This window comes from Patella vulgata, chromosome 1 (assembly GCF_932274485.2).
Source record: "Patella vulgata chromosome 1, xgPatVulg1.2, whole genome shotgun sequence".
In the NCBI taxonomy this organism is placed as follows: Eukaryota; Metazoa; Mollusca; class Gastropoda; family Patellidae; genus Patella; species Patella vulgata.
The window spans coordinates 25,260,652-25,278,934 of NC_065879.2; the positions used below are offsets into that span (position 1 = coordinate 25,260,652).

Here is an 18,283-nt window from a genome sequence, read left to right on the forward strand (position 1 = left end):
AATTAAATCCAAAATATTCCGAAAAATACAAATGACATAGAGAGGCTTTAATTGAAGTTCTGGACTCAAAATGAATACTGTATTTGTATTTACTACTTTCTATAATATGCTGTTGTTTTAAAGGTGAATTCCTGTCCATAAATAAAGGTGATTTAATTGTATTAAACCAACAAAATGGGGAATCTGTCATGATGAACCCAGGATGGTGTTTTGGTGAAAATGCAAGAAGTGGAAAGAGTGGTGATTTCCCTGCCGAATGTGTTTATGTTTTACCAACCATAACTAAACCACCGAATGAAATATTGGTAAGTAAAAACAGTTTTGAGACCAGTGGGATTATTTGATTTTTCAAACAAACATTTTCTGCTCTTCACCTTTTTTTTTCACTGTGAGTCTGTCACTAATTTTTTGAACAGGTTCAAGAAAAGTTTTGCTTGTAAGACAATTAATGGATTTTTAAAAAAAAAAAATACATCCCAATGAGAACTTCACATTTAATGAGAATATATTCTTTTATTTCAGAACTTGTTTATTCAGGCTTCTGATAATACTACTCGTATTCTATCTTCACCGTCTGTTGAATCTATACAACAACTGAATGGAGAAAAACCACACACACTTGAACAGTACTCCTACGATCATTTCAGGTGAGGAAACTATATTAGGTATGACATTTATAAACCCTATCATCAAGTCCTAGCTCAAGGGAATTTTCATGACCAACCGCTTAGCAGGAATTTTCATGACCAACCGCTTAACGGGAGTGACCATGTAATAAAATCTCAGCATTTGTTAGTACTGATATCTATACTGATGTCCAAAAGAAAGTATACACACTAAAAGTATGACTAAGTTTTGTTTAGATTAAAAACATTTGATAAAGCATTACTGAGTTTGTCTCTTGCATCCAAACTCAACATTTCTAAGCAAAATAAGAATGTGAAACAGATTGACATTCTACCCAAATACCGTGAAAAAACGACTGTGGTTGATGCAGCACAAAATGCTCAGTGTATACTTTCTTTTGGACATTAGTATAGTAAAATTTTATGCTTGGATGCATCTGGAAGAAACATCGATACTTGTATCAGTAAATTTGACCGTCGCTGAAACTCGCTATTGGAATAAAAAAATTTTTGACTATTATTTCTGATATAAATTCTGTAAAATGTCTGTATGTACCAACATTATTTAGGCTACTTCCTACCTTTGTTATGTATTCGATAATATTTATCCATTTTTGTGAAGAAAATCCATAGATTATTTTTAATTTATCAAAAAAGCACATGTCAAAAAACTTTAAGTTTTATTTCTATCCAGTTTGTTAAAACACAATGCGTAACATGACAGTCTTTCATCTGTGATCTTCCTTAAAAATTCAGACAACTGATTAAATGTATTAAAAGATGGTGAAATATTGTTTGTCTGCTGTGTGGTCCAACAGATGATAAAAATATTGCATGTGTGGCGTTGTAGCTATTTAAGATAGCCTCTTTTGTCACACAATTAATTTTTCTGCAGTGAACTTGTTAATTGAGCATAATACATTCTGCTTGTTATGACGTAATGCAGCTGCTATTGTCATTATATATTTTTATGTTAACATATTTAGACCTCTTGTTAATCGTGATATATTTTGTTGTGCTGTAATGCATTGTTTGTTGACCCTACTGTTGATCAATTATAATTCAAGACAGAAATTAGCAGAGAGTTTGGCAGTAATAGTGGGATTAGGTCTAATCAAACAAAACACTGCGAGGAGTATGGAAAAAAGCAACTTGCCGGTACTCTTTTCTTGTGCTTGAATAATATAGTTTTTGTAATTTAGGGCACCACCAAAGAGAACACTGAGTAAAACTCTTACAGCTCCGAAAAGGAAAGGATTGGGAGAATTGTGGAGATATTCAAAAGATCCTCTGAAACAACCCTTATTAAAGAAGTTAATAGGGAAAGATGAACCAAGTTCCGAAGCCTGCATGTGTTTCTTAGATATCCTTTATTTTTGGATGATCACTCATTCTTGGACACAATAACTGTGCTTCTAAGTGAGCTAGAATGTTTAAACTTGGTGTTTTGTTCATTAGGTGAATGCCTTGACTGAGTTTGGTGATGAGCAATATGATTTTTTTAATGCTTTGGGACATAGCACTGCTTCCAATTGAGTTAGAATGATGTAACTTGGTGTATGGTTTCATTAATCAATACCCTGACTAAGGTTGTAATAGCCATTTTCTGCTCAGCCAACTCAAAGGGACAAACAATATGATTGCTCGATGCTTTATAAAAAGATAAATGTGCACGTAATTAATGAGTTTCATCTATTAATTTTGGGATTAATATTGTTTGATATTTAAATTTGTTGGTTATTTACCTTAATGCTTTGTACCTATACTAAAATATATGGGAGATCATCCATCAAGAAGAACTGGTCGAATAGCCAATGAACTCACAGATCAAATATTTGAACCACCTCTAAGAATTGTAAGTGCTTATACAAATATCCAAACCATTATAAAATAAATGAAAACCCCAAGCCACCTAGTCTTGGAGCAAGTCCCTCAAAATTGAGATGCCCAATGTTTTGTTAAGCACAGATTAAAGGCACAACAAACCAGATCTCAAATGTAAAATATAAGAGAAAAAGTCATGCAATATGGCTTGTAAGATACGTAAAGATGGCAGTTTAAAATCAACAGAAACTGATGTATTCTTTAAATAATCATAACTTTAGTTGGAATTGATTGATTTGAATAACTTTTTGACCAGAATTGTTTTTTGATGTAAATGATTGTGATTATGCGGGGTCTGAAACTCTACTATGTCACCTTTATTGTCCCACGCCTTTCGAAGAAAGCAGGAGACTATTAAAATGGGTCTGTCTGTCTGTCACACTCTGTGGGACACGATTACTCTCCTTTTAATTGAGGGGGGTTGGATGGCTGAATGGTTAGCATGCGCGCTGTACCATAAAGTCTGTCATTGAGTCGACTGGCGTGGTTTCGAATCCCCGGTTGTATGTGACAAGGAGTAGGGTCGCCTGTCCAACCTTGTGGGTTTTCTCCGTGTCCTTGGGTTTTCTCCGGGTCCTCCGGTTTCCTCCCACTACTAAAGACCCCTACGCGCAAGCGAATTATTGAAATAAAATTAAACCATATGTTAGTCCCGAAATGACCTAGTTTGTGTCGAGTGGACATTAAACCCCATTTCTCTCTCTCTCCTTTTAATTGAGGTAGAATGTTCAAACATGGTATAGGTGTTTCTTAGGTGAATGCCTTGATGGGGTTTGAAGATGAGCTTTTTCTGTTTAGAGTAAGCAGATATAAGCAATTTGATTAGATGATGCTTTGGGACATGATAACTTTAGTTCCAATTAAGTGAGAGTGATGGAACTTGGTGTATAGTTTCATTACATCAATACCTTGACTAAGTTCGATAATGAGCATTTTATGCTCAGGGTAAGCGGAGCGATAAGCAATTTGATTGGTCGATACTTTGGTACACAATAACTATCCTTCAAATGGTTTAGGCTTTCATTAGGTGACTGCCTTGATGGAGTCCGTAGATAAGCAATATGATTGGTTGATGCTTTGGGATACGATAACTTTAGTTTTAATTAAGAGAGAGTCAATACTTTGACTAAGGTTGATAATGAACATTTCGGCTCAGGGTAAGCAGAGCAATAAGTAGTTTGATTGGTCGAGACCTTGTAGCTCGCTCGACAATTTTGATCCTAATTGTGGGGTGGGTGGGTTGGATGGCCAAATGGTTAGCATGTGCACATTGCATCATAAGGTCTATCATTGAGTCAACTGGCGTGATTTTGATTCTCTGGTTGCACGTGACAGAATGTAGGGTCACCTGTCCAACTTCGTGGGTTTTCTCTGGGTCCTCCAGTTTCCTCCCGTTAAAGCTAAGCAGAGCTAAGCATTTTCATTGATAGATGCTTTGGGACAGATAACTTTGATTCTAACTGATGGAGAGTGATGAAACTTTGTGTATAGTTTCACCACTAGGTACTTTAATTCCTTGACAAAGTTCGAACTTGAACATTTTTTGCTTAGACTAGTATAGACAATCAGTTTGATTTCTCAATACTTTTCAAAATATAAATGTGCAATTAATTAATATGTGTTATCTATTTATTTTGGGATAGCGGCGGAGGACATCAGCCTCACTGTTGGCTTTTTCTTGCATGTTGGAGCTTTAATACTGTTTTCATTTCACTTTTTTAGGAAATTTTAAGAGATGAAGTTTTTTGTCAGATTATGAAACAGTTAACTGACAACAAAAACAGGTAATTTCAATTTTATTACCTTCTTTGTTTAACAGTGGAGTAAAAATTTCCATAACAAAACCAGATTTTCATTTATTGAAAAACTGTACTAGAATTACCGGATGTCAAATATTAGCAACAACTCAAATTTTGTGAGAGGTGTCTAATCGTTAGTATGGAATAACAAACAGAAGTTCATGTACAGTTACAAACATATAAGTTGTATAGTAAAATGTTTCATTCAAATATATGCGTTTTACAAAGCACACAGACTTTATACACCTAAATCAAACAATTTGCTATACAAGTCTATTGAACAGATATATACAACCCATTTTAGACATAAAGTTTTCACTACTTACTGTTTTCAACTTTATTTGAAAAATAAAATTGAATGGTTTATATTTCAGAGTAAGTGAAGATAGAGGTTGGGAGTTAATGTGGTTAGCGACTGGTTGTTTTAATCCTAGTGCCAATTTATTAAAAGAATTATCAAAGTTTTTGAGCACGAGGCAGAACTCGATAGTAAATGATTGTATGATGCGGTTACAGAAATCTCTAAGGTTTGTAGTTTTATTATATTCAGGAATCAGTTTACAGGATTAACCATAGAGGTCGTAGGCCGAGGTGTTAAACTTATTAAGTATGAAGCGTGATATAAATGACTTGTAACATTGAGACCTGCTCAACATGCTCATTGTTATTGCACGGAAAACCCACCCCACTTCTCTGTATGATTTCTACTAGAAGTGGTGTAAACCAGCAAAAGTGTGGAATAACATTGATAATGTCTAGTTATTGCACGGTTAAGCTCCACTCAATCTACATGTACTAGAGGGATAGCATCCTAATAGTGCAGTGCATGAAACAGCTATGTTTTGTCTGTTTTTGTAAAGAACATCTATTAAAAGTAACTTTCTTTTTCTTCGGGAAAAAAATGAAAACAAAAGAACATTATGTTGCTCTTTTCAAAAGCCAATCGCCCAAATTTTAGTTAAGAAATTTAAAGAAAAATAACATTGATCATGAGAGGCTATATATGTATCCACATCACAAAGGACTTAACATCGGATTGGTTTGATAAAATGCTCTATGGTTAAGCTCATTCTCTAACTCAACATGTTGCATCAAAAGAATGTCCCATTTTGTTGCAAAAGATACGGTTTAATTTCTATGCATATTTTTGAGAATTGTTTTTATGTTTATTTATATAATTATTGTAGGAATGGTCCAAGAAAATATCCACCCCATCAAGTAGAAGTAGAGGCTATTCAACATAAAACAACACAAATATTACATAAAGTTTATTTCCCGGATGATAGTGATGAGGTAATGCACAATTTTATATTGGGGGCATTTTCGGGTTTGAATTCTTGTTAGATTTTTCAAGTCTGGTTACCATTTAGTGTGTGAGGGATGGTGCCTGCTGGGTGGAACAAAGTCGCAAAGAAAGCATGGCTTATAGTTTGGTTGGCGTGGAAAAACAGATTTACATGCGTTATTTAAATATGCATTATGCTAGAGCTAAATCTGCCTATTGCAGGTCTTTCTTTAGGCCTGATATGTTATCTAAATTATTAATTAGACATTAATTAACTTATCCAGACATATGTCATCGCTAGCCTGCGATATTTACTGGTTTAGGATCGATTAAATCATGAAATGGATAATCGAGACTATGCTTTTTATCGTACCGACTTTAGTAATGATGAATGAGACTAGGCCGAAAATTCAATCACTAAATTCTCGGTTCAGAGTGGATCAATTTGACTGAAATTTTCAGCAAATTCCCCTTTTAACTATTATAGTGAGAACTGCCAGCTCTATATCTAATCTCCCATAATGTATCTTTAAATTGGTAAAACGAAGAAACCTATTGAATTTCAGAAATTTCCGTTAATAAATTTTAGAGTTATAGCCCTTGTTTCACTTCATTGAACTTTGTGAATGCTCTACTGACTAAAGTTGTCATTCAATCTATATGAAATTTATATGCATTATTTAAATCAGTAAAATGAAGAATCCTATTGAATTTCAACAATTTTGGTTTCTTATACACCCACATTGAAATTTATACATGGTGTTTCAAGATCTTTAGATGAGAGAGAGAAATGGGGTTTAAGGTCCACTCGACACAAACTAGGTCTTTTCGGGACTAACATATGGTTCAATTTTTTTTTCCATAATTCGCTTATGGGTCTTTAGCAGTGGGTGGAAACCGAAGGACCCGGAGAAAACCCACGAGGTTGGACAGGCGACCCTACTCCTTGTCACGTACAACCGGGGAATTGAAAACCCTGGCAGTTGACTCAATGACAGACTTTATGATACAGCACGCACGTGCTATCCATTCACCCATCCAACCCCCCTGTCTTTAGATGAAGAAGCCTATTGATTTTCAAGGATTTCCAATTATTACTACCAGTTATGGCCCTTGATCACTTTGAAAAATCTTTTGGACACTCTAAAGGCTAAAGTTAATTTATACACCTTGTTTAAGGTCATGAGACGAAGATGGCTATTGTTTTTCAAGGATTTCTGATAATTACAGTTAGAGTTACATCCCTTGATTACTTATAAAGACCTTGTGGATGCTCTTACAGGCCAAAGTTATCATTCGATTAACTTTAAAATTATACACAGTTTAAACTGAGACGAACAAGTCTATTGATTTTAAATGATTTTTGATAACTTGAATAGCTAAATCCATGACATTAAATGTTTTGTATACTAAATGTTAGCAAATCTGAAATTAGATACAAATTAAAGTGGTCTCTGATTCATGTGTCCTCATGCAATAGCAGACGACGTCATGCCAAAACAGTTTACTAATATATCCAATTATATTTCAGGCTTTAACATTGCTTTGCCAAGAAAAGTGTAAATCCACTGTCTTTATTTTGTGAAGTAATCTGTATTAGTTCTTTATCAATTTGACAGTTCTATTATTTAATTTCAGGCTTTTGAGGTGGAGTCAAGTACGAGAGCAAAAGATTTCTGTCAGAATATTTCCACAAAACTTGGTTTAAGATCACCGGAAGGTTTTAGTTTATTTGTGAAAATAGCTGATAAAGGTGGGTTACATTTTGTTCCGTGTGTTATTCAAGAATTATTACATTATTTTCCAGTGTAGATGAAAAACCTTTTTAATAACCAATTTTTTTTGGGGTTCAGTGATCGGCGTTTTCTGCATAGTCTGATAATGAGCATTTACTTACTATACCGAAGTCCAAAAGAAAGTATACACACTAAAAATATGACTAAGTTTTGTTTAAATCAAAAAAATGTGATAAAACTACACTGAACACGTCTCGTGCGTCCAAACTCAATATTTCTAAGCAAATAAAAGGCAAACCAAATGAACATTGTACCCAAATACCACATACAATGGAAAAACGACTTTGTTTGAAACATTACGAAATGAACAGTGTATACTTTCTTTTGGACTTCAGTATAGATGCTTTATAAAATGATAATTGTGGAAGTAATTAATGAGTGTCATCTATTCATTTTAGGACTAATTGCTTGAAAACGTTGAGAGAATACTCTTCGAAACGTCGCCCAAATAAATCAGTAAATGTTCTTCCATAAGTATGTGTTATAGTTTATTGACTAATTAGTCCTGAGAAATGATGACTATAATTTCATGCGAGAGATTTTATTTCTATTTTTATCTCATCACTGCTGAAAACTACCTCCAATGTAGGAAATACTTCTATTTTCAGTTATCAGTGTCCCAGAAGGCGATTTCTTCTTTGACTTTGTGCGACATTTAACCGACTGGATTCGTAAAGCACGTCCAGCTCGTGAAGGTAAATTATTTTCGATGAATTTGTTTATCTGACATGCTTCTTATATATATGAACCCATTATGTATCAAATTAACCGTTACTGACTTCACACATTTGTCGTTACAAAAAGGCTATAGTATTAAGTACAGAGCAAGTTACATATCTTGCGAAGACATTCAAGTGTTAAATTAACATGCTTGCAAGTTTGGTAGAAAATTTAATTTGAGCTTGAAGTGTGAATTGTAAAAGGTTGTTAACATAAGCAGTATAATTTTGCCATTTTGTGATGTGAGGTTCCAAAATTGAAACATTAGTTTAAAGAAACATGTACCATGTGAAAGCATGTTCAATATTCAACAAAAATCCTCAGCACATGTAATTTTCGAAATGTGATAGTTTAGAACTTATGCATCCTTTAAAATATCACAAAATCTTAGTAAAGTACCTTGAAAATTAAATAAAGTGAGTTCAGTATACTACTTTGCTGCAAGTTTTGCTAGGACATCAGCATTTCTACTAACTCTTCTTTGAATTCCAACTGTTAAGGGTTCTCTTAATTGCATGTATGGTGACAAGTCCATGGGTGGGGCGTGGATTTTAATACCATCAAAATTACTAGACGTTTTTTCTTGGCTAGGCCCTCTTTTTTGCATCACTGAAAAGGGGATCCAGGCTTGAAAATTCTGAGGAATTTTTTCGACCCACATAGGGATGAAACCCAGGATCTCCTGGCCATCTGTCTTCATTAGCCCAGGTGGTGCAGAACAATAGAATGTTAAACTCCATTTCATTTGAGTTATTGTGCCAGCTCCATTTCACAAAGTGCATATAATCATTGCATACGCGTAAATCTATCAATTTCGTGAAAATGGGCCCTGAAATAGCTTCACTGTTGATTAAACTGATATATATATAATTGTATTTGAATTTTTCAGGTGCTACCCCCCAATTTACATATCAAGTATTCTTCATGAAGAAATTATGGACGAACACCGTCCCAGGAAAAGATGTCAATGCAGATGTTATTTTCCATTTTCATCAGGTAAGATTTGTCTAATTTTGAAAAGGACAAACTGTTTTGTTGAAAATAATGGCTTATTCATTAACTACAAAACACCTCTTTTTTCCCCCCCAAACACAAATGGTGAACTACATTAGTTTTCAGAAGCTAATGCATGAAATGAAGGTATTGTAACTTTGACCTGAACAGTATTTTTGAAATACCCACATTGAAATATTATCTTATATTGCTTTTTGTCGTCTTCATATCTTGTGTTAACTCTACAGACTACATTTATCTTTTCTTTTTTAAAACTTTATATATGTTTACATTGTGTAGAATCTGTTGTATTTTATAGCGTTAATAGCTATCCTCAGATTTGATTGAAGTCGATATGCATGGTTCAGATTAGTGAAAGGAATAATGATATCAAATTTCAACAGAGTAATTGCTCTTGCTCAATATGTAGGGATCCTGGTTTGAACGTTCCGGAATTGAATTCTCTTAATCCCCAAAATAGTGACAATTGAGTGAATGAGAAGTGGATTTTGAGCTACAACTCGTGTGCCAACTGCATGCAAAAAATAACCCAACCAACAGTGACAGCTGAAACATATTATGCGTTGTATTGAATTACATCACAATTCTACTCACACCACCTCCGTTGTCGGGACTGACAGAACTATGATAGAACTGAATGTTGCATCACTCAATTGCGATTCTGACAATTCTGGACTGACAATTAATATGCATTGTTCAAATCTTTACACTTTCTGTTAAATACATCTAGAGTTACAGTCCTTGCCCACTTTGTAGAATCTTGTGAAGCTGTAGTGACAAAAGTTATCATCTCATGATCTTGATGTTCAGAAGAAGCTTATCAATTTTCAACAATCTTCATTAATTATGGCTCTTGCTTATTTTATAGAATTTTGTGAAGGCTTTAATAACACATGTTATTGTCTAATTAATCTGATTTTAACACAGATCCTATTACGTTCTGTTTTTTATAGTTCAAAATTTCATTTTACTTTACTACAATAGGATCTGGAAGAGTTGTTATATAATCCGCGTTCAGGGTGATGTGAGAGATTAGCCAGTGAAATGGTCTGTTCGGCGAGTTTTTGGAATGATCGTGGCACATCAAAAAATTTGATCGCATAGAATTGAAGGGTGCCTTTTGATCATCTTCATAGTGTCAAGGTGTTACAACCTTATGTTTGATACCTTGACTACATTAGATAATTTTCTGAACATGAGTTGTGATAACAAAATCTGTTGTGATTATTTTTGTGTGCGTTTTTTTTTCAGGAAATGCCAAAATTATTACGAGGTTATCATAAATGCCCTCGTGAAGATGCTGCCCAATTAGCTTCGTTGATTTATCGAGTTAAATATGGAGATAATAAACAACAACTAGCAAACATTCCGTAAGTTTTATTTGAAACATTATTTGTATAAACTGAGGTGTCATGCATGAGTCAAGGTATACTTACTACTTCTAATTTATTTGTATTGATAAACATTGATTTTTATATTTTAACAAACTTACACGATTGTATTATGTTATTTCTTCAAATTACATATTTATTTCAGTCGTATTTTACGTGAATTATTACCAAATGATTTAATTAAAATACAATCTCCAGATGACTGGAAAAGGGTGAGTTATGTTTTTATTGAATTCAAATAAGCAGTTCCATTGAAACAGAAATTATGACAATTCAACAAGTTTTACTACCATTTGATTGGTCAGCTTATCAGTTGTTATCACACGCAATAACCAAAAAATTAAACCATAGTAGATTTTTATACGCCCACATTTTCATGTGGACGTATATTGTCGTCGCCCCTGTCAGTCCGGATGTCCGTCCATCATACACAATTTGTTTGTGGACACTCTACAGGTCACAATTTTTATTTGATTTTGACGAAACTTAAAATATAGGTCTATCTCCCAAAGATCTCAGTTCCTTTCGATATTGGCATATATCAGACCATAACATCATGGATTATGGTCCCTGATTATTCGAAAAATCACGTTTTTAGCTTGTGGACACTCTAGAGGTCACAATTGTCATCTGATTTTGATGAAACTTGAAATGCATGTTTATAACCCAAAGATCTTGGTTCCTGTCGATATTTGCGCATATCGGATCGTAACTTTCTGAATTATGGCCCCTGGTTGTACGAAAAATCATGTTTTTAGCTTGTGGTCCCTATAGAAGTCATAATTTTTACCCGATTTAAAAAAACGTATTATTATATCACCGTTACACCCTAGGGACGACTCAATTCGAATTAAAAAAAAGTTTGAATATACCACTGTTACACTGTAATGACACTTGAGTTTGAATTTCGTGAAAATTGGACCAAAACTGCCGGACAAAATGGCCGCCTCTCATACACAAATAGTGTAAATATATGGTATATAGAGGTTGTGGACCTTCTAGAAGTCAAAATGTCGATCTGATTTTGATGAAACTTGAAATATATCTTTATAACCCAAAGATCTTGGTTCCTGTCGATATTCGCGCATATTGGATCTTAACATCCTGAATTATGGCCCTTGATTTGTTCTCCATTCATCTCTTGCAAAATGTGGGCGTATCCTGTCTGGCAGCTGCTGGTTAAAAAATTATTTGGCATAGGTACCAGAGTGATTTAACTAAAGATTGCTGTAGAAAATTTGCCACATTAAATATTGAAACATGTCATCTCACAGAACTCAAATACACACCATTGCCAAAACATGGCATGTAAATTTCTGGTGACTAAAGTTATCATTTGATTGACTTCAAATTTATACACAGGAAGAACTAGAAGCCAATAAGATTTTAATCACTGTATGTTTGATTATAACTTCATGGGGTTTTGTACTTGATCAGTTTTTAGTGTCTAGTGAATGGTTCCATTACCTTGAAAAGAATAAATTTGTGACAAACTTTGTAAGACCAGGTACTTCAAGACCAGTTTTTAGTTAAATTTCAGTTTTTCACTAGGGCTTTTAAAGTTTTTTTACTCAATATTTCAGGTTATCATCAGCCATTTTAATAAAGATGCTGGTAAAACTGTACAAGATGCTAAAGTTGATTTCTTAAAGATTCTTTATAAATGGCCAACTTTTGGTTCAGCTTTCTTTGAAGTAAAGGTGAGTTAAAATAATGTTTACAAATTGTTAACATAAACAATTTTATGCGCCCACATTGGAACCCCCCTATCAATCAATTTTCCTGTAACATCACTTAAAGGAGCTGAACCTAAAATTCTTTGATTTTTTTTCAAAATAGAGTATTGAATTGGCTTTATCTGATGTGATGAGAAAAGCTCTATCTGATTTTATTTATTAAAGATGGATTATTTAAGATTTAAATAAAGAGCTGTTTTTTTCTTGTTGTAATAGTCAAAAATGGTAATGAAAAATTAATATATAAATTTCAGTTAGATTACTTTATTCTGAGCGAAGTTTTGAATGGTTGAAGTTTTGACAATATAGTTTTGATTGCAAAGTACCATTTCTAGGATAATAAACAGTCTTGATTATCCATTTTAATGTTAAATTATTATAATCCATTTAATATCACAGTCATCTGTTGGTCTAGAGAGTTGATTATGGGATTAAATGCCTAATTTAGCTCTTACATAATGCATCTTTAAATATGTCTAACCTAATCTTGTAATTTTACTTGTAGCAAACTACTGAAATCAATTATCCTGAGATTTTATTAATAGCAATAAATAAACATGGTGTTAACTTGATCCACCCACAGACAAAGGTAAAATAGTTTGTTGAATAATTTTGATGATAATGTAGAAACCTCTCTATTTAATCTCTATAAATGGAAGTGTACTCAGTCTGGACCCAGAACCGTTGATCGTCAATGAAATTCATCAAATGGGTTACAAAACCCTAGCTATAGTTGTTATGTAAATTTTATGATTGTTTCATATTTTGAAGGTAAAAAAAGCTATTTTTTATATTTTGGCATTTGATATGCATAATTAAACCTCCTTTCTTTTAAGGTATCCTATAAAATCTCTCCTTCATGGAAAAGTAAATATTTTATTCTTTTTTATTATTAGGACATATTAGCTACTCATCCATTCACAAAGATATCTAACTGGAGTAGTGGTAACACATATTTCCACATGACAATTGGAAACTTAGTCCGAGGCAGTAAACTTCTATGCGAAACATCTCTGGTAAGTTTTTATGTGCTAAAATGTGAATGTGGGCGCAGTTGTACCCAGTCATTAACATTGTCCAATCTGTTGTTTGAATGTCCTTCCAAATTCTATCAAAGAATGTAAAAGGATGTATTTATTGCACAGAAACTGGTTTTAGTTTCAAACTAAAAAGGATTCTGAACGAGTTTCCATAGTTTAAAAACCAAAATGGATGACAACTGAATATTGTTGATTAGAGTCACTGTTAAACCAGGGTAACTTAAACATGTTTTGGTCAGTTTCATAATCTGGTTTGAAACCATTCCCAAAAATTGAAAAATGTAAAATCGGTTTCAAATAGGTTGGATATGATTAATAGAAAGTTTGTCCAAACTATTTTCTTTCAGATAAATTCAAACTTGATTTTGTTTGAAAAATAACAAATTTAAGCAATTTGATTGTACTCAACTATTATTATTGAAATATTTTGTATTTGTTTTATTTTAGGGCTATAAGATGGATGATTTATTAACGTCATATATCAGTTTGATGTTAGTTAACATGAACAGACAGAAAAGACAGTAGATAAACCTGTAAATATTTTTTAGGATGGTTGTGAAAGGTAGCACGATCATCACTGCTATTGTATTATATTGTTAATAATCATTCACTGATACATATCATTATTAATTAATTAATGTCTTCCTTAATGAGGGAAATTACTAAGTTGCCTTCCCTGTAGCATGCTGAGTCCCCATACAGAAAGAGCAAGGGGTCTGTTACACCTGTGTCTTTTTTAAACGCATTTATATAATCATTTCAGAGCATTAAGGCATATTTACACATATTGAATGGTGCTGAAAACCACACAAGTCACGGGGTAGACAACTTGAGAATTTCCTTGATTAATATAATAAATGTTTACATATAGCTATGCTCAAACCTTGTTTATTTATTATTCAACCCATGTTAATTGTCAATTGTTAATTCAAATGTTGATTGAAATTAAAAAAAAAATAGTGAATCAATATGAACCCAAGAGAGGTACATTTTGATTATTATTGTAAAAACAGGGTTATTTGTTGATGGTTTTTGAAGCAATCTTTATTATGCAGTCGTCTTTATTCGTTGTTGTGGATTGTTCATTGAATTTGTTGTATAAATTAATTGTGCTTTTGTATATTTAAAGACTAATTGAATTCTTAGTTTTTATTTACTTTGCTGCCAAGACCTGATTACAGCAACCTTAAGAATAGAAATGTTTAGTTTTATTTTCAAACAACGCAGACTTGCTATGTACTTACAAAATTACTAATAAGTAGAACTATTTGTTTAAATGTATTTAATTATTTATATGATAATGATAAACTAAGATATTATATGTAACTATAAAATTTAGGAATTTTCTTTTCTTAGGAAAGTAATGCTGTTTGTGCTTTCCAAGGTTTGTAAAATTATAACTTCATAGCCATATCATAGGGCATATTCTCGAATTCCTTATTCATCAAAAAGACATTTTAGTCAAACAAAACCACTACCTGCATCTGCATTCCAAATCATTGTCTTCATATTTAGAATATAGAACCACATCATTTAGAATCTTGTCAATGGCTTGGTTGTAAAAAGAGGTATATATGTATTCAAGCTTTAAGACTGCATTATTTTGTACTATGGATTCCAGCTATATATCTGTTGTAAAATTTTCAAGGTTTTGTAAGTTTGCTGCATGAAGTTCGATAGACTAGATATTTGGTAAATATTATGGTAATTTCAGTAATAGAATATTTCTATGCAATTTTATTTGATAGTTAAGGCATTGACTATAATATGCATCCTCAGAGGATTCATTTTTTTACCAAGAACATTATTTAAATCAATTGATTTACACCACAACAAATGAATTCATTCCAAAATTCCACCTATTTATACAATCGCAAAAATCACCATGTTTTTATTTTTCTATAAAGTATATTTACTATTTGGTATATCTACCATTTATACTGTTTTGAAAATTGCACATTTCTAATCTTTATGCACATTTTCGTTAATACTGTACTTTTGAAGTAGATGGTCCAATCGGTTCTATAGTCTTATCAAATGTAACAGTTACCATACATGGATCAACTTCTAGGTGCCCTTGTCATCAATAATACCAGATATTTCATTACAATTGCAAGTGTGAATTCTGCCATGCAATCTTTGATGTTGTGTATTTTTCAAACAGAAGAGTCAAGAAAGTTTTTATAAGTTGATTCTAGTAACAAATGAAGGTTAATCCCAAACACTTACCATGAACACATAGTCTAGTACAGCATCATTAGATTTTCTGAAGTATGTTGAATTTAGTAAATGTAAATCTAATTTAATTTCTCTTTTGAAGTTTGCTCAAATTTTAGTTATTGAAAGTCTCAAGATAAGTCTACAAAGTAAATCTCATAATTTGTCTCAATAAAGGAGGCCTGTCGAAATAAATAATGCGATCTCTCAAATTATATTTTTAAGTATGGTAAATACAAATTATTTGGAATAAGCTAAACCATTTACTCCTTTTATGTATCAATTTGGTGTTTCCCCACTCATATTTTTCTAGTATTTTCATTCATATAGATATTTTTCTTTACAAGTTTTGGAGTGCTTTATTTTGTTAGTTTACCAAATTTCTATATAAAATCACCATTGGTGAGGTAATTTTATTACGGGGTTGTGTGTAGTGTTTCAAGTAGCTGAACCTCTTTGACTTCGGACAAAATGATTTAATGAATGGGGTTGATTTGCTGTGTTATTTCGTTTTTATTTTATGATTAAATTTTTATTTTGGAAAAACTGAGAGCAAGTCAACTTGATTTGTAGTATTAGCTTTAATTTGGCTTGGTATGTCTTTATAGATATAAAAATTTTTTACAATTCAACAAACATAAAATCGAGTGAAATGGAGAGTTTAATTTTTGACCCAAATCAAAGAAGTCTAGCCATTTTGATTTAGATTTATCATTTATCATTATTTTTATGTTAAGAGGAACTCCAGTCAATGACATTTGTAATATTTTATTCATCATTTGATATCGAATAGTTTTGAAAATGGACAACCGAAATACAAATCATTTAGACTTAAGTTATGGTAGCAAATTAAGAGGGTGGCTGTGGTCTCATGAGTAGAACTGTCAGCCACTGTTTGTAAACAAAAAGCTGCTATTCAGTTCAACCATTTATTCAAACAGCCATGTGTTTAGAGTACAAAGGGTAGATATTGTGGCTCAAGGTGCAGGGTTTTGTTTATAAACATGTGTTAATGTGCTAAATGATTTAAGTGTTGGGTTGTACATTTTTTAACTATTTAAATATTAGATATATATAATGAATAAAATATAACAAATGGCAAAGACTGGACTTCTTTATTAAATTATATATTATTTTGATTTGAATTTTTGTAGTAAATATGAAGTTCAGATAATTTGATAATAAAATCATACTGCAAAACTGAATATCTATTAAAGCTATTCAGATGAAGTACATTGTTTCAGAATATTTGCTGAGTTTAATGGTGTAACTAATCATTTACTATTATTAAAGATTTTTTCAATATACATATATATTTAAGATATACTTTTATATATTAAGAAGTAAAAAGATATTAGTAGAAACCATTAATTACAAATAAAACTAAAATTATTATTTCATGGGCGTCAATATAAATATATGTATAAAAATGTGGCCTAAAATGACTTTTATTATCTAGAATTCTAGCTAAAGTAGAACTTATGAAAAATATCATATAGAATAACAAATGAATATAAAGTAGTATTTATTCCTTTAATTGATAATATATATGTTAAGTTTGTTTCAAACACTTTGGTTTATGTAATATGTATTTTTAAAGGATATTAGTATACTTTGTACTGTCTACACTTCATGGATTACAAATTGCAATTCTTCACAAATCAGACAATCTTTATGTATTCATAATTTTATTTGTATTTACCTCCACTAGATCATACTGTACAGGCTGAAAAATATTGCACCCACAGCAAATATTAACTGATTGCATATAAAATCGACAAAATTTATGGGAACAGAATAGAAGTACAATTTTTGAAAATAAAGATCAGATTTGTAGTTTTGTGTAGAAGTGGAATTACAAATTAGTAACTTTCTGTTCCTCCATTTGATCATCCAAATAGTTTTTATATACAGTATATAATTTGCATTTAACCTTTATATTCTGTGTTTGCCATATGAATGTTCAATATTTATGTAAGTCTTTTTTTTTTTTGAAAATTTAAAATGTACTGTTAGTTCTAGGGCTTCTTTTTAAACTACATAATTTGTATTTAAAAAATAGTGTAAATACTTTTACAATCTAAACATAAATGAATGTATAGCATTATTATCATCATATTATACACAATATAGGTTTGTGGGGTGATTTCTCATATTGAAGATAACAAATTTATGTGCTATCCAGTCCAGACTTTAGCTTGGTATAAGGTGCAAACAATCCATATACAGTAGATTATACATAAAATCCACAGGGGAAAAAGGACTTCACCAGTGCTTTAAAGATTTTGATGATTTAAAAAAAAGTACAAATGCAACATTTTACATATTAGTGATTTTCTAGAATTTCTTGTTTACTTTAATTATATATATTTATAAATAAAGAACAATTATTTAATTCAAATATTTTTTTTTATTATTATTAATAACAATAATTTTGTCTACAATATATAAATATGTATATTTAACTGAAATTTTGTGTTTGAGTAAAATGCGTTTTGTCTTCTATTGCCTTCTAATTATATATTTTCATCAAAGGCAATAAACAATGTCCTAGACTATTATTTGATCTTTTTGTTGTTTCTATAAAAAAAAATATTGGTTAAAATTGTTTTCAGATTATTGAGGCATGAATTTGTTTATTGTTTTTGGGGATTTTAAACTATATTTCTGGGTAATTCTGCAAGATGCCTTTTGTTGCTTGTTGATTTTTCTTGTCCGACTCCTGGATTAAACATTGACATAATTTATAATTCTCCCGTCAAAAGGCAAAACCTA

The 18,283-nt window shown here is 31.8% G+C and overlaps 1 protein-coding gene across 1 annotated transcript in view; it reads left to right on the top strand.

The window, feature by feature from the left end:
- LOC126808811 (myosin-VIIa) overlaps positions 1-18,069 on the top strand; it is an 81,311-nt gene extending 63,242 nt beyond the window's left edge. The window contains exons 31-46 of the mRNA XM_050533784.2: positions 124-305; positions 523-647; positions 1,829-1,989; positions 2,387-2,481; positions 4,233-4,294; positions 4,684-4,836; positions 5,497-5,602; positions 7,233-7,347; positions 7,999-8,085; positions 9,000-9,106; positions 10,376-10,494; positions 10,661-10,727; positions 12,099-12,215; positions 12,757-12,840; positions 13,148-13,267; positions 13,739-18,069. Of these exons, the coding sequence (XP_050389741.1) occupies positions 124-305; positions 523-647; positions 1,829-1,989; positions 2,387-2,481; positions 4,233-4,294; positions 4,684-4,836; positions 5,497-5,602; positions 7,233-7,347; positions 7,999-8,085; positions 9,000-9,106; positions 10,376-10,494; positions 10,661-10,727; positions 12,099-12,215; positions 12,757-12,840; positions 13,148-13,267; positions 13,739-13,816 (1,778 nt within the window). The 3' untranslated portion in view covers positions 13,817-18,069. The remainder of the gene's footprint in view (positions 1-123; positions 306-522; positions 648-1,828; positions 1,990-2,386; positions 2,482-4,232; positions 4,295-4,683; positions 4,837-5,496; positions 5,603-7,232; positions 7,348-7,998; positions 8,086-8,999; positions 9,107-10,375; positions 10,495-10,660; positions 10,728-12,098; positions 12,216-12,756; positions 12,841-13,147; positions 13,268-13,738) is intronic.
- Positions 18,070-18,283: the final 214 nt, after the last annotated feature.